This window comes from Eleginops maclovinus, chromosome 2 (genome assembly GCF_036324505.1).
Source record: "Eleginops maclovinus isolate JMC-PN-2008 ecotype Puerto Natales chromosome 2, JC_Emac_rtc_rv5, whole genome shotgun sequence".
Lineage (NCBI taxonomy): Eukaryota > Metazoa > Chordata > Actinopteri > Perciformes > Eleginopidae > Eleginops > Eleginops maclovinus.
The window spans coordinates 3,909,348-3,922,853 of record NC_086350.1 but is presented as its reverse complement, the minus strand read 5'-3'; the positions used below and the strand labels follow the sequence as shown (position 1 = coordinate 3,922,853).

General features: G+C 39.6%; 1 protein-coding gene across 1 annotated transcript in view; it reads left to right on the top strand.

Moving 5' to 3' along the window:
* Window positions 1-267: 267 nt before the first annotated feature.
* The window catches only part of lrriq1 (leucine-rich repeats and IQ motif containing 1), a 36,958-nt gene continuing 23,719 nt past the window's right edge, over window positions 268-13,506 (top strand). The window contains 16 exon segments of the mRNA XM_063899686.1: window positions 268-559; window positions 996-1,092; window positions 1,557-1,639; window positions 1,730-1,844; window positions 2,555-2,706; window positions 3,164-3,238; window positions 3,364-3,810; window positions 3,812-4,008; window positions 4,065-4,944; window positions 5,253-5,405; window positions 5,514-5,664; window positions 6,039-6,232; window positions 7,395-7,522; window positions 8,093-8,166; window positions 9,002-9,095; window positions 13,008-13,187. Of these exon segments, the coding sequence (XP_063755756.1) occupies window positions 443-559; window positions 996-1,092; window positions 1,557-1,639; window positions 1,730-1,844; window positions 2,555-2,706; window positions 3,164-3,238; window positions 3,364-3,810; window positions 3,812-4,008; window positions 4,065-4,944; window positions 5,253-5,405; window positions 5,514-5,664; window positions 6,039-6,232; window positions 7,395-7,522; window positions 8,093-8,166; window positions 9,002-9,095; window positions 13,008-13,187 (3,137 nt within the window). The 5' untranslated portion in view covers window positions 268-442.

The window sequence follows — 13,506 nt, the reverse complement described above, 5'->3', positions numbered from 1 at the left end:
GTGTTGAAAATAAAAGTTACAAATAAATGGAGCAGGTCTCTTTTAATTATGATTCAAAATAAACATATGCCAGAACAAATTATTATAATAAAGTAGAATAATAAAGCATTACATACAGTTGTTATTGGTGGGAATTATAAATGTAAGTTACAAGGCCATTTATTTAGGAAATCTTTTGCGTTTCGCATGGTTTGTCCCTAGCGAGTCTCCCTAAGTGTTGTCAACAGCGTTGTTTCCATGGAGACTAAAGGACCTCTTGGACGCGAATGGATGTTTCGACTGGTTTTGCCTGCTAGCAAAGGTTCAATAAGCTGCATATTGTTTAACTTAACAGCAATTATATACAGTATCGATTATATTAGCAACTTGAGGTAACTTCCTGACTCCTTATGGCGGTAAATACATGTAAAAGTTGAATGCCAACTAGTCGCTGACGTTTTAAATGGATGCTAATAAGATGTGTGACACAATGCTTGAGCTAACGATAAATAATCACGACATCTCTGATAACGATGAAACCAAAGAGGAGCAGGAGGGTTTTTCATCTCAAGAAGACACGGTAAGTTTGCTAAGTCCTGAGCACCTTGATAAGATGATTCAATTATTGTTTATTCAATTTTTAATCAGACAGGTGAAATGGCTAATTAGGCTAATTGTAGCTAATTGCTAATAGCAGCTCACTAGCTTATTAGCTGTTTTTAAAAACTTTTATTCAAACAAGTTACTTGACAGTGACTCTCACACAACATGATACAGATACAATATAATACAGTTATATATAAATATATGTATATAATATAATCAAATCAATACAATATACAGTAGCAATTGTCAATACAGTGTCATTAGCTGTCTTTAATGGTGCTTGAATGGTGTGTTTACATATTCTTAATGTTACCCACGTTGGGATGTTTTAGTAGATACACTTTAAAACATTAACCTTACAATAACAAAGTTACCTTTTGTGATGACACCAAACTCATTTCTGACAACAGGACTCGGATGATATCCCCCAATCTCTGCTCAGCTACTTTGAAACATCGAAAAGCAGAGCAGCAGTTTGTGAGAAGCTCATCCTTCAGGAACTTGAAGGCAAGTTGAAAAGCAGGAGTGGGAAGAGTGCATTTTCTCAAGTCTTCTACTAAAGCTAATTTGTGTTACTTATACTTTATTGAGTATTTATGTCCCTTTCATTCCACATGTTCTTTTTATTTCACTGCATTTATCTTGCATCTTTGGATATTAGTAAATTAACTTATTAAGACTTTTCCACAACAATGCAAGGCTTTTACAGACTATTTTTTACAGTGTGATATTAGTACTTATAGTAATTTTAATTTAAAAGTAAAGGATCAGAATTCTTCCTCGAACACCAAATAGAATTCGACTTTATACTTATAGACACATAGCTGCTAAAATACTAACCTAACATGGTCACGTTCATGATTCTATCAGTTCACTGTTCTGTATTTCTAGGTATGTACAATAAACACCTTTTAAGATCATGGTGAGATTTCTTCTGATGGTAATATCTGTGTTTTCTTATTGTATCACAGACTTGACTGCATCACATCACACTGAGGACACGATGAACTTTCATATTCAACCCGAAAAGGATGCAACGAAACTAAACGAGCAGGTACATGTCTCTCTTCAAATCTCTTAATGACTGATCCAAAGTACACAAGTTATGGCAAGCTCCTCTAAAGTTGTGATGTATCTGATACAGGTCACTTGTGACACAGAAAACAAGGAGAACAACACTTCCACTGACACCCGCCTCCTTCCCACAGAGACAGAAGCACTTTTCACTTTCAATGTGTCGTCGTGTCCCAACGATGAAGGTACATGTGAAATAAAATCTATTAAAACAGTGCAGAATAAACGCTAAAGGGGGTCAGAAGTCTCACATTCAAAGGTATTCTACAGAACAAAATGTATGATGCATAAAGTGCAGTTAATGTTTTCGAGTGACAGCACCTTAATCCAATTTAAAGTTAACAAACCTTGCATAACATTTGAAATACTGTACTCAACTGCACAGGTGTGGTGAAGGTTGATGTGAAATGACTTCTATTTCCTCTCTGTGCCTCTTCATTGCACTGTTAAGGTTTGCAGAAGGGTTTTATGATGTGGCAAAAGAACATTTGTCCACAAGAGTTCGCTGTTGTCATATGTTTTGTTCTCATTTATGGCTACTGTGAGGTAGAGTGACCATGAAGTTTTTCAGACAGAGGAAATAGTAAAGGGTTATTTCTACAAACATATGATCTCCTTGAATCCTGTTAGTGTTTTAAAACATTGATGGTTTTAGTTTTGACAAAAAAGCATTTAAAAAAAGTGTTATCTGCTGCTGACCTGCGTAACTGCTGCCCCATTTATGTGAGATTATATTAAAACATTTGTATTTGTTTAAATCCTTATTTTACGTCCACTGCATGGAACCTGTTTTCCTCCTTGCCAGTGGAAGAGCAATGTGTCAGAAAACAAAATGACTCCAACTTAATGGGCAACAGAGTATTTAAAAAGTATTTTCTTTATGTACCTGTCTCAGATGACGATACAGAGAATGAGCATCGTTGGTCGTTGGAATACGAGGCAGAGCGAGAGAAAGAACACTGTGAGGAGATGAAGAAGGAGGAGCAGAAGAGACGAATAGAAAGAGACTTCCAGATGGAGCTGAAGAAGATAATGCAGGCAGAGAAGGTTAGTCACTGTGGACTTACTTTACTCAACATGATGACTTTTATAGTAATTCTCAACGTAGCAGATGCAGGTTTTGCATTTCAGGTGAGCTCATCTGGAATTCCCCTCTGTGAGTACTATCAAAAAGGTAATGCTGAACCTGGTATTTCAGATATGTTTAATAATACGTGTACTAATACAGGAAACAGACAATCTAAGGAACCTGCTTCCTTGCTCAAGTGCCAGGAGACAGATACTGCTTCCTTGTCTTCAAAATAAAATATCCTGGAAGAGGGTCTTCAAATAAATAAATGTATCCTCTGAAATCTAACGAAAGGTTACAAGGTATATTCATAGAAAGATGTGCATGTTGTCGGCCAGTGAGTCTTGTTGGGCAAAGAAAATATAATTGAAACATGCAAATTGCCATTTTTTATTCCACCATGTTTTCTTTCTGGTTATTGCTGTCTGTATTCAGCTCCAGCAGAAGGAACTTGAGTTGCTGGAGAAGAGAGCTCAGGAAACACTGGAACAGGAGTTACTGCTTCAGCAGGCAAGTCTGTCAACATGCTGAGGGTTTTATTAAATGCATATATTATTTGAATTGAATTGCCATGAAATGTTTCCAATGAAATAAAATGGCTTTGTAATAACTTTATTGACTCTCTCTACCATTAGGAAGTGATCAGCAGCTTACAGAGACGAGTGCAGGAAGAGAGGAGGATGAGGGAAGAGGAGCAGAAGAGGATGAAGAACGAGGAAGGCAAGAGGAAAAGAGAAGAGGAGAAAATTAAGATTGAGGTGGAGAGGAAAAGAAAGGAGGAAGAGATTAGAAGGAAGAAAGAGGAAGAGAGAAAACTACAAGTGACAAAACTTAAAAAGGAAGAGGAGAGGAAACACGAGGAAGAGAAAAGTAGAATACTGGAAATGGAAGAAATTAGGAAAAGAGAAGAGGAAATAAAAATACATTTGGAAAATAAAAAGCTGGAGGAAAAGATAAGAATGATGGAGGAAGAGGAGAGGATAAAGAAAGAAGAGGAAGAGAGAATAAAGAAGGAAGAGGAGGAGAGGAAAAGGGAAGAGGAAAGAAAAAGGATAGAAGAGGCAAGGAGGAAGAGAAAAAATGGAGGAAGAAATAAGCCAGAAGAAGGTTGAGGAGGAGCAGAGAGGGAAGAGGGAAGAGGAAGAGGGGAGAATCACAAAAGAAATTGATGAGAGGAAGAAAAAGGAGGAAAGGATTGAAAAGAAAGAAGGAGAGGAGGCTCTGATGACGATGAATGAAAACATGAAGGAGAGGAAAAACAAGGAAGAGAAGGATAGGGAGCGGAGGAATGATGAGCCAAGAAGAAGGAGACGTCGAAGGAAGTTGTAAGCATAAGGGGAGGGGAAAATATACATTTGAAGGAAGAAATCAGAACATTTGAAGAGGACGAGAAGAGGAAAAAGGAAGAAGAAAGAAAAACAAAACAAGAAGATCAGAGTAGGGAGCAGAAGGAAGAGATGAGACAGGAGGAGGAAGAAGAGGTTTACAGAAAATGTGAAATAGAAAAAAAGCTCAAGGAAGATGAGGGAGGTTATAAAGGGGCTGATGTTGACCAAGGAAAGATGGAACATGAGGAAAAAACAAAGGATGAGGAGGAGAAGAGAAAAGGAGAAGAGAGAAATAACATAGAGGCAGAGAAGGAGCTAGAGGAGGAAGAGGTGGGAGAAGACAAGATAAAGTTTAGCCAGGAAACAAAACAAGGACTCAAAGAAAAGCAGCAGAGTGAAAAGAGAGTGGTGCATCATGCGAAAAGGGAGGAAACAGTGGTAAAGGCAAATCAGCTGCAAGAGAAAAGCAAAATGGGTCAAAAGGAGAAAGAGAATATGGATGAAATGGAAGAATCCACTTCCTGGACTTCCTCTAGCTCTGGTCCATTACACAGCGAGTCGTCCATCAGAACTGACACTGTACCACAACCACATGGAGAAGAGAGCATCAGTCAGACCTCCATAGATAAAACTGACGACTGTGAAAGTGGAGCGGCCAGGCCTTCCACTGTGTCTCTGTTTCCACCTGAGAGCCTCCCAGAGTCCTCAGAGAGGAAGAGGCTGGCCTGGATGAAGGACTGCGTCCCCTGGTCCAAACTGTCCCTGCAGAACCGGAGGAAGCAGAGAGGATCTGTGCGGAGAGGAAGAGGGCCGAGAGGGGTCAGCAGCCTGCCTCCACTCTGCCCTGACGCTCTGCTGAGGTCCACAGGCTGGGAGTCCCTGCAGGAGGTGAGCTTCAGCCAGGATACAGACACACTGACAACAAAGTGTGTTAAATATCTATCCTGGTTTTTAAAAATCGTAGTTTATCTTTAAATGTCCTGTTTAGGTTATTCATAAACCTAAAGACACTTGGTTTATATGATACTAAACAGAGCAGAGCAGCAAATCACCATATTTTAGAGGCTGAAAATAGCAATTTCTGCTCTTTTGACATGAAAATAACTCTAACCATTAATGGATAATCAACATAGATGCCGATATAACTATCAAACAGTTACACCTTTGAGTCCTGAAGCATATCCTCCTCCCTTCAGGTGACCACAGTGACTCTGGAGGATTTACCCGGCTGTAGCGTATCCACTCTGAGTCAGTGCACTCGCCTCCAGTCCCTCACCCTCAGACGCTGCGGCCTCAGATCTCTGGAGGGCGTCAACCAGCTGACACAGCTGTGCTACATCGATGTGCAGGTGGATGTTCAGTCCATATATGACATTATGTGCTGTTGTATAGTGCAGATCTTGATTTTAACCTCATTATGTTAAAGCAATTAATGCATGTTTGTTATGTCGCCACAGGAAAATGACATCTCTTATGTCGACTGTGAAAATATGAGGAGTTTACGGGTTCTTCGACTCGGCCACAATCAGCTGACGTCCATCCATGGTTTGACTGGGGCTGAAAATGTGAACTTCCTAGACCTCTCTCACAACTCCATCTCCCGCATTGGTGAGAGCTGTTGTTTTATCCCCAATGAATCATTTACTTTGACTTTAACACATCTGAGGTCCAGCTCCAGTCTGCAATCCTCCACAAGAGGGCAGCATCTCTCTCTCTCTTTGCCTCTTTTCTTTTCAATCCTGGACTAATTCATTTTACTGCCACATGCATTGAAAAGTGATTTATTTACTGAAGTCAACTTGAGCCCTGGGGCTGAAGCCATACACATATATTGCCCAGACAAGAGGTTAAACTCATTAAATTGTATATTGAGCTACTGTAACAGAGGACTATTGTTAAAGCCGAATCCTACAGGAGGCTCTTTTCTTACTGCTGATATGCAGACTCACCCTGTGCTGTTTCTCAATAAATGTCATCCCTAGCTGGTCTAGAGTCGATGAAGAGACTGCAGAGGTTATCACTGGATCACAACCAGCTGATCAGCACCAGAGGACTGAGGGACGTCTACACTCTGCTGCACCTGAACTGCTCACACAACCACCTGGTGAGCGTGGAGGGTCTAGAGAACAGCGCTCTGCTCTGCACACTGGACCTGAGGGCTAACAGCCTCACTGAGGTATAGAACAAAAACCATAGATACAGAACAGCTGATTACTGAACGCTCTTTCTCTGATGTGATGTGGATGTTTGAGGGGGACCAGGAGCTTGTTACTTAAAAGGTTGTATGAATTAAGCCTTCGTCTTTCTGTCTTCATATTTTAGGGATTTAAATCATTTCAATGTAGGGATTTCCCCTAAAAAACCAGCAAAAAAAGCACCATTTTTTGTCTTTCTTGTACGCACAAAACCAAAGATATAAATACTAGATTTATTCAACAAGACTTAAATGTTATAAATCAAGATGAGATACAGGATGAAAAATCCAGAATAGCATTCCCTAAACGATTTTATTATCACAAACAAAACATTGATTCCTGGCAATAATAGTATTGCCAAGCCTATAATAATGATTAAGCAAAAACATTTAGTATTTGTGTCAAGTACTTGAAACAAAAGATGGAAAGTGTTGGAAATACTAAACATGTGAGCAGATGTATTTAAATCAACAGCTAAAGAGAGAAAGCCAATGCATTATCATGTGGAACAACACACAATGAACCAAATATTTCCCTTGCTCTACACTTTGTCTCAGGGCCTTTTTAAGAATGATTAAGGGAACTGAGAGTGATGGTGCTTAGTGTAATTTTCTCAACAAAACACACTTAATTTCCCACATAAGATAACAGAAAATGTGTGTTTAAATACCTAAAAGTCTCAGAAACATCAACTTGAAGCATGAAGAGTATTTATCATGCAGACATATTTATTATGTTTACTGTTTATTCATTTTAACAGAAAAGAGAAAGTCAGCTAGCACAATATCAGGCCCTGTTAGCGGCAACTTAAGACCCTCATTTATGCAACTTGTTACTTTATGAGACGTTATCAGCAACAGCTAGAGAAAATGTCCAACTCACTGATAATGCCGGATACTGTAAAGTCAAGAAAATCAACATGCAAATAATAACGTATACAACTTAAGTATCCTAAGGCCCCCCCTGATTGCAGCAGGGCTAACATAGCCGACACTGCCGACTGTAAACACAGCAGGACTGAAACAACTGACATTGATGGACGGGGTCATTTAGCCGTCGCTGGACCAGCAGCAGCAGCAGCAGCAGCAGAAAGTTAGTCTAACCCCCCGTGTTACTGACAGCTCCACCCTGTTCCTCCATCAGCCTCCCAGTCTGAGCAACCACGTCCTCCTCAGAGAGCTGCACCTCCACGACAACAGCATCTCCTCCCTGCAGAGCCTGAGCGCCTGCTGGCTGCCCCTCCTGCAGCAGCTCTCTGTGGCCCAGAACAGGTACGCTCCTCCAGGCACACTTACTCTGTCTCTTTTATCCAACAATTTAATTTGACCACATTTATAAAAATGTCACATCCACTGGGTCTTGATTAAAACTGAAATGATAATCCTGAAATAATAAACTAAATACAAATAACTTACATTTCTGTATTAGATCAAATAGCCATTATTGAGAATGACTAGTATTTATTAAAAAAAAACATTTAAATAAGAGATTTGGGGGAAGATAAATAAATGAATGCACATACTTTGGCAAAAGCAAATATTATGCGATATACACAGGCACCTTTTATACATTTGTGTCAACATTATGCACTCATACATACATCAGTGTACTTTATATGACTTAATTAATGTGCAAAAATCCACGATTAGCTCTGTGTTGCATATCTTTGCATAAGGCCTCTGTGTGACATTTATTTCTTTTGTCAAAAACTTTATTTTTAAGCTGACTCGTGCAACTTACAAACCAGTCACATCATTTCCTTATCTAACCGTGATACAAATATGAACTTAATACTGTTTTGTATCTTTTAGAAGGTGTTATATTGTGTCTGTGTCTCCTAGAATTACCCAGTTGCCCTCCATGTCTGATTCCGTGTCCCTCGCAAATCTGGATGTCCGATTCAACTGCCTGTCAGGTAACAGATTATTTTAATTAAACACATTAATAATATATGAATCCCTTTCCCTAATCACAGAGGCATTCCTCCCTCTGCTGTGCATGTGAAGGGGGGGAATTCACAAGCTGTTGTTTCAGCTTCTTTACATCTACTTTATCTTTCAAATCCATTACTCCCACTCAGACTCAGATTCATTTTACTCATAACATAAGTTATGATAGCTATAAATGTAAAAGCACCAATAATTTAACCTTAAGCACTTACGAATCCTTTATTTTATGTGTCTCTGCTACATGTATATGTCAGAGTGGAGTGTATGACTTAATGGAAATAAGAGGCATTGTCTTTTTATTTATCTCTGCATAACCAGATGAGACATGGGTTAAAGAGGCCCTAATATTCCTTTTGGAGTTCTCCCTTTCCTGTAGTGTGTTGTATAGGTTTTAGTACTTGCAAATGGTCTGCAAAGGCTGAAATCCCCAAGTCCCCCCCCCGCCTGAAATGCCTCCATTGGACACCTTTGACATCACACTTCTATTGGCTAGCCAGACATTTTACGTGATAGGCTAAGAGGCGGAACATCTCTTCGGTTGACCAATCACAACAGAGCCGGTCAGCTAACCAATCAGAGCAGACTGGGCTCTGGTTTCAGACAGAGGGTGAAAAGAGGTACAAGTAACAGGCAGTGTGAGGAAAAATAAAGGGCTTTTTGAAACATGTCGCAGGCGAGGAACTAAATACAAATATGAAAACTGAAAATGAGAGTAATAATAATAGAGCTCCTTTTTAAGGGAAGAATAGACAAAAATAATTAACAATTTCAAAGCAAATACATTTTTCCTTTCTCCGTCAGAGCTCCAGAACGTGTGTGAGAGCCTACAGGGATGTCACTTCCTGCGAGAGGTCCACCTCGCAGGGAATCCTCTTCAGCAGGAGCGAGGCTGGAGGTAATGTAAGCGGTAGACATGGGCTACGGTCTATTATCTACATTTATTGTTTATTAATGGAGGAATCTAGTAAGACACATCCAAGCTGATTAGAATTTGCCCTTTACCCTTCATTCTCGAACTTCAGCACCTCCTTTTCTGTAGTACCTGTCAAAGAGCTTCAATTCAAGATACTGTTATTAGAAATCTATGTTTTTTTTCGGGAAAATCTCAAACAAAAAGTTTAATTTCTGCTCTTGAGATATCGCTCGCCGTTATGGATGTTCAAAGTGAGCATACCAGTGAAAAGCTAGCATTTCGCCACCACGAATTCAGTCTCCTGGCTCAGGTAGTCTAAACATTCCTGCAGAACACAGGCCTTCCTGTCCACTTCCCGGGATTAGCACTGTGATCCGCGTCCGCTATTAGATTACTGCGACGTGCCACCGACATCTGTGCTTACGTACGCCGCTCTAAGTGCTCGTAATCCCCCCAAATATTGATACAACGGAAAAATCCATTATATCTTCAGTGTCAATTTGCTCGTTCACTTATCGTGCCTCGATATTTTACCCGAGTTTCAGTGAGTTTATATGAAAAGTATGCAATGACACTTTTCATGCTTCTATTGGCCTGTCATGAGCAATGATGTCACATGTTACATGTCTCGCAGAGTTGTTGCTTCTCGGAGCTACTCACAGCCATTTAGTTACACCAAAATATGAAAAATTATACTTTTCATGCCCCTCCACACAGCCCCGTGAGATGTAGACATTTTTATAACATCACAACCGAGAAGAATTGGATGTCAATGCGCACGTAAAACATTCCAGCCTTTCTCCCTACTGACATAACATTTCACTTTTGTTTCCTTTTCACTATAATATCTTGATTCATGGATCCTTCTCTGTCCAAAAAACATGGGTTACCTGTGGACTTTTTCTTGCTTAACCCTTGACTCAGACATCACATTAATATTTCATTGAACTTTACTTAACCTCCAATGCCAACAGAGGAATTAACCCTCTGTATTTCCCCGCTCATGCCCCGACCCTTTCATCCCGAGCCTGTGATAACACCGGTTAAATGAAAGCACCAAAAGGCAAGCGCTCGGAATTAAACTCCCTGTAGGCAGCCCCTGATCCAGGAGACGGGGAAGAAGAAAACACTTGATTAATCACGGCCGCTTTAAGAGCATGTGGTTCAGAGGAAGTCTTCACTAAATGAAATACGGGACTTGTGCTCATACGGGATGGAGAAGGAGGATGAAGGAATGTGAGCCAACAGTGTTCCCCTCAGAAAGGAGGAGGACATTTATATCAATTTAGGAAAGATTCAGGTTGAAGTCCAAGTATAATCAATGAAGATTTAGATTTCAGGAGGAAAATATATTCATATGAGCGACATTTTGAAGTTCTTACCTCCTTTTAAAAAGTAGGAAGTCTCATTTATGTTTACAAATATACAGTTTGCTTAACAGAAAAATGCTTTAACCTTAAAAAATCTCAAAGCAAGTCCCCAATGATTTAATAGGTATCCCTTTATTGTAAACATCAACATCTGATGGCATCATATTATTTCCAGATTCTCCCAGAGTGTGTCTAAGTGGCGTCCATTCCTGAATTGAATTACTCTCCACACCTCAATGAGCTCATGTAGCCGTCAAAAGGTCGTATTATGGTTTGCCAGAGAACATGCCCGCCGGGTTGGAATCTAATCCCGATCTGTGTCGGAGAGACCAATTGGGCCACATCAAAACCGAATCCCCCTGAGATACAGCCCCTTACTCTGCTGTCATGTACATATCTGTCCAAGGGTGGCAGTAGGGATGGGAAAACTCTAAAGGAAGAAAAAGCAAGAGGCTAAAGAAAATGGTTCGTTCCGTTTTTGTGAATCGGAATCTTTAGTTTTTGGAGGAAGGCACAAACAGTCCCTTCAGGGGAGGTGGTTCATTTTGAATCTGAATAAACCACCTGAGGCTTCAAGAATCCTCTAACGATTAGATTTCACTTATTTTATACCTACTTTTTATACAGTCAGTAGTTATGACACGCTCCATCAGGACCAGAACCTCTCGCCACCTGATAGATTCTTCTCCTCCGCTACGGACCTCACAAGGCCGGACCCCCACTGAGCCTCAGCCACATCATAGTACTGCACATCCCTTTGAATTCTACCCATAATTTATTCTTTTTCTATTTCTACGAGTTAACCTATATTTCAACCATATTCAATGTAAATATTGCTGTATTTTTATGTAATTATAGTTTATTTTAAATCGTTTTTTATCAGTGTTTTCATTTTTGTTTTATTTTATATAAAACTATAAACATACATACATGATTCTGATGCAAAGGCTGTGGAAAAGAAAATGTATTACAATAAAATGGACCTGTGTTTTCATCTAGCATGATCAACACTTATAAAATAAACAATTGCTACTTTTTTAAAGTCCGTTATTCACATTATAAATACAAAATGTATACAAATGATCATGGTGTGATCTGTACCTAATTTGTATTGTACTTTATTCAAGTGTATAGATGTTTTTATAGGCAGGGATTGCAGCTTTATATTGTATTACTTAATTATATTTCTACATATTTTACCTGAAACAAATATTGCACTAACCTCAATAGGATATCACATTAGTCCATATTGCAATTTTGCTATCATTTTGCTTAATTTTGCAGCACTAACAGCCATGGATTGATAAAAGAAATGGAGGTATCGATGTACAGATTCAGTATTAAATTAGAAATCCCCAAATATAAAGAAAAAAAGCACACATTATGAGCTGGTGAAATGTTTAATTCCCCTCTGGTGAAAAAGTAGATGCCTATAAAGAGCATATGGGGCTCTGGGAATGAATTTTGTAACAATACAAGTTGTTCAAAATGTTTTATAAAACCCACTTTGTAGCCTGAAGGCTTTTGTTTTTATGGGTTCCACTGTTGCTGTTCCCCAGTGTCCTGTAGAATTTCCAGCTCCACATTTTCCCACTGAACACAGGCCACATTTGGCTCCACCAGTGGATGCTCTGAGTGTGTTTCTCTGGCAGATAGCTGGGATTCCTCTGCTCGAACATCCTTAGCCCCGGGCAGCAGTTACCTCTCCCCCACACTCACAGCCAGTACCTCATATATGCCATGGGTACAGCTCTTATCCAAAAGGCGATAGAAAAACAATATAAGATGACTGTCCAAACATGTATTAACTGTATGGATTACTCAAGAGGACAAAGTGTACGGTGTAGGCAGGAAAACATGTACGATGAGTGGTCTCAGTGGGACCTTTCAGTCTTTTATTTGTTAAACTAAACAGAGAATGGCTCCTCTAACCCTTCAGTGGTAGAGAAACATTCAACTTGAGTCTTATTTTGAAAATGTCTCTGCCTCTTTGTGGAATTCTCTTCATGTCGCAATCAAAAGCCTTCCCCATCTGTGAATATTTTGTTGTTTGTACGAACTGTAGGACTCACCAAGCTGTTTTTATTTATCACAGTGGCAAATACTACATTAGAAAATTGCTGCACTATCATTTAGAACATAGCAGCAATAGAACAGATATTTATTTAAAGGAAAAAAGTGTGATGTGACTGTCTGCTCAAAATGTCTCAGTAGAGGATAGATTTTTTATATGTATCATATGTAACCATTGCTATACTTCTTTGGTCTAGAAAAGAAATGAAACAGTGGTATTTTTTTTTAGTGCTGCAGCCAATTTGAGAACACATGTTTTATTTTGAACGTAAATAATGCTAAAAATAAATAAAGATATTGCTCATATGAACGACATTGATTTAGTTTGTATATTAAGTACATAAATAGAAATATGCACCAAAAATATTCCATTTAATATTGTAAGTCTTTTAATGGTATCAATTGTCCCTAAATACCCGTAAAATGTAATCCTGTTTGCGCTCCTCTTCAGATCCGCCCTGCAGAAAGCGTTGCCGGGCCTGAGGTCCATCGATGACCAGCAGACAGACTCCTCTCTATCGCCCCCTGCTGTTCCTCAGGGCAGCTCGGCCTCAGGCAGCTTCCTGATGTTCTGTCAGGCTCAGCTTCAGAGGGCTCAGGATTTGCATCAGCAGCTCAGCAGGGAGCTCAGGTAAGAGGCTAATGACTGACTGACTGTGTGCAGACTGCAGAGGCTGTCAGTGGGCTGTGTGTCGGGGGTGCAGGTCCGACCAGTTGTCAGAGGAAGTGTTCGGATAGGGGTCTGATTCTTAAATTTACAAAATTCTTTCTAGAGCTGAGGTACAACGAGGGAAAAACAACTGTGATAATTACTGTTGACTCGGATAAGTCAAAACATTTTCATCACGATGTTTTTCTCCAATACTGACATCAGTGATTTTCCGCTTAATGAGATAACGAACTTACATCATCTGTCTTGGCAAACTAACATGTCTAAAGGAGTGATTTCT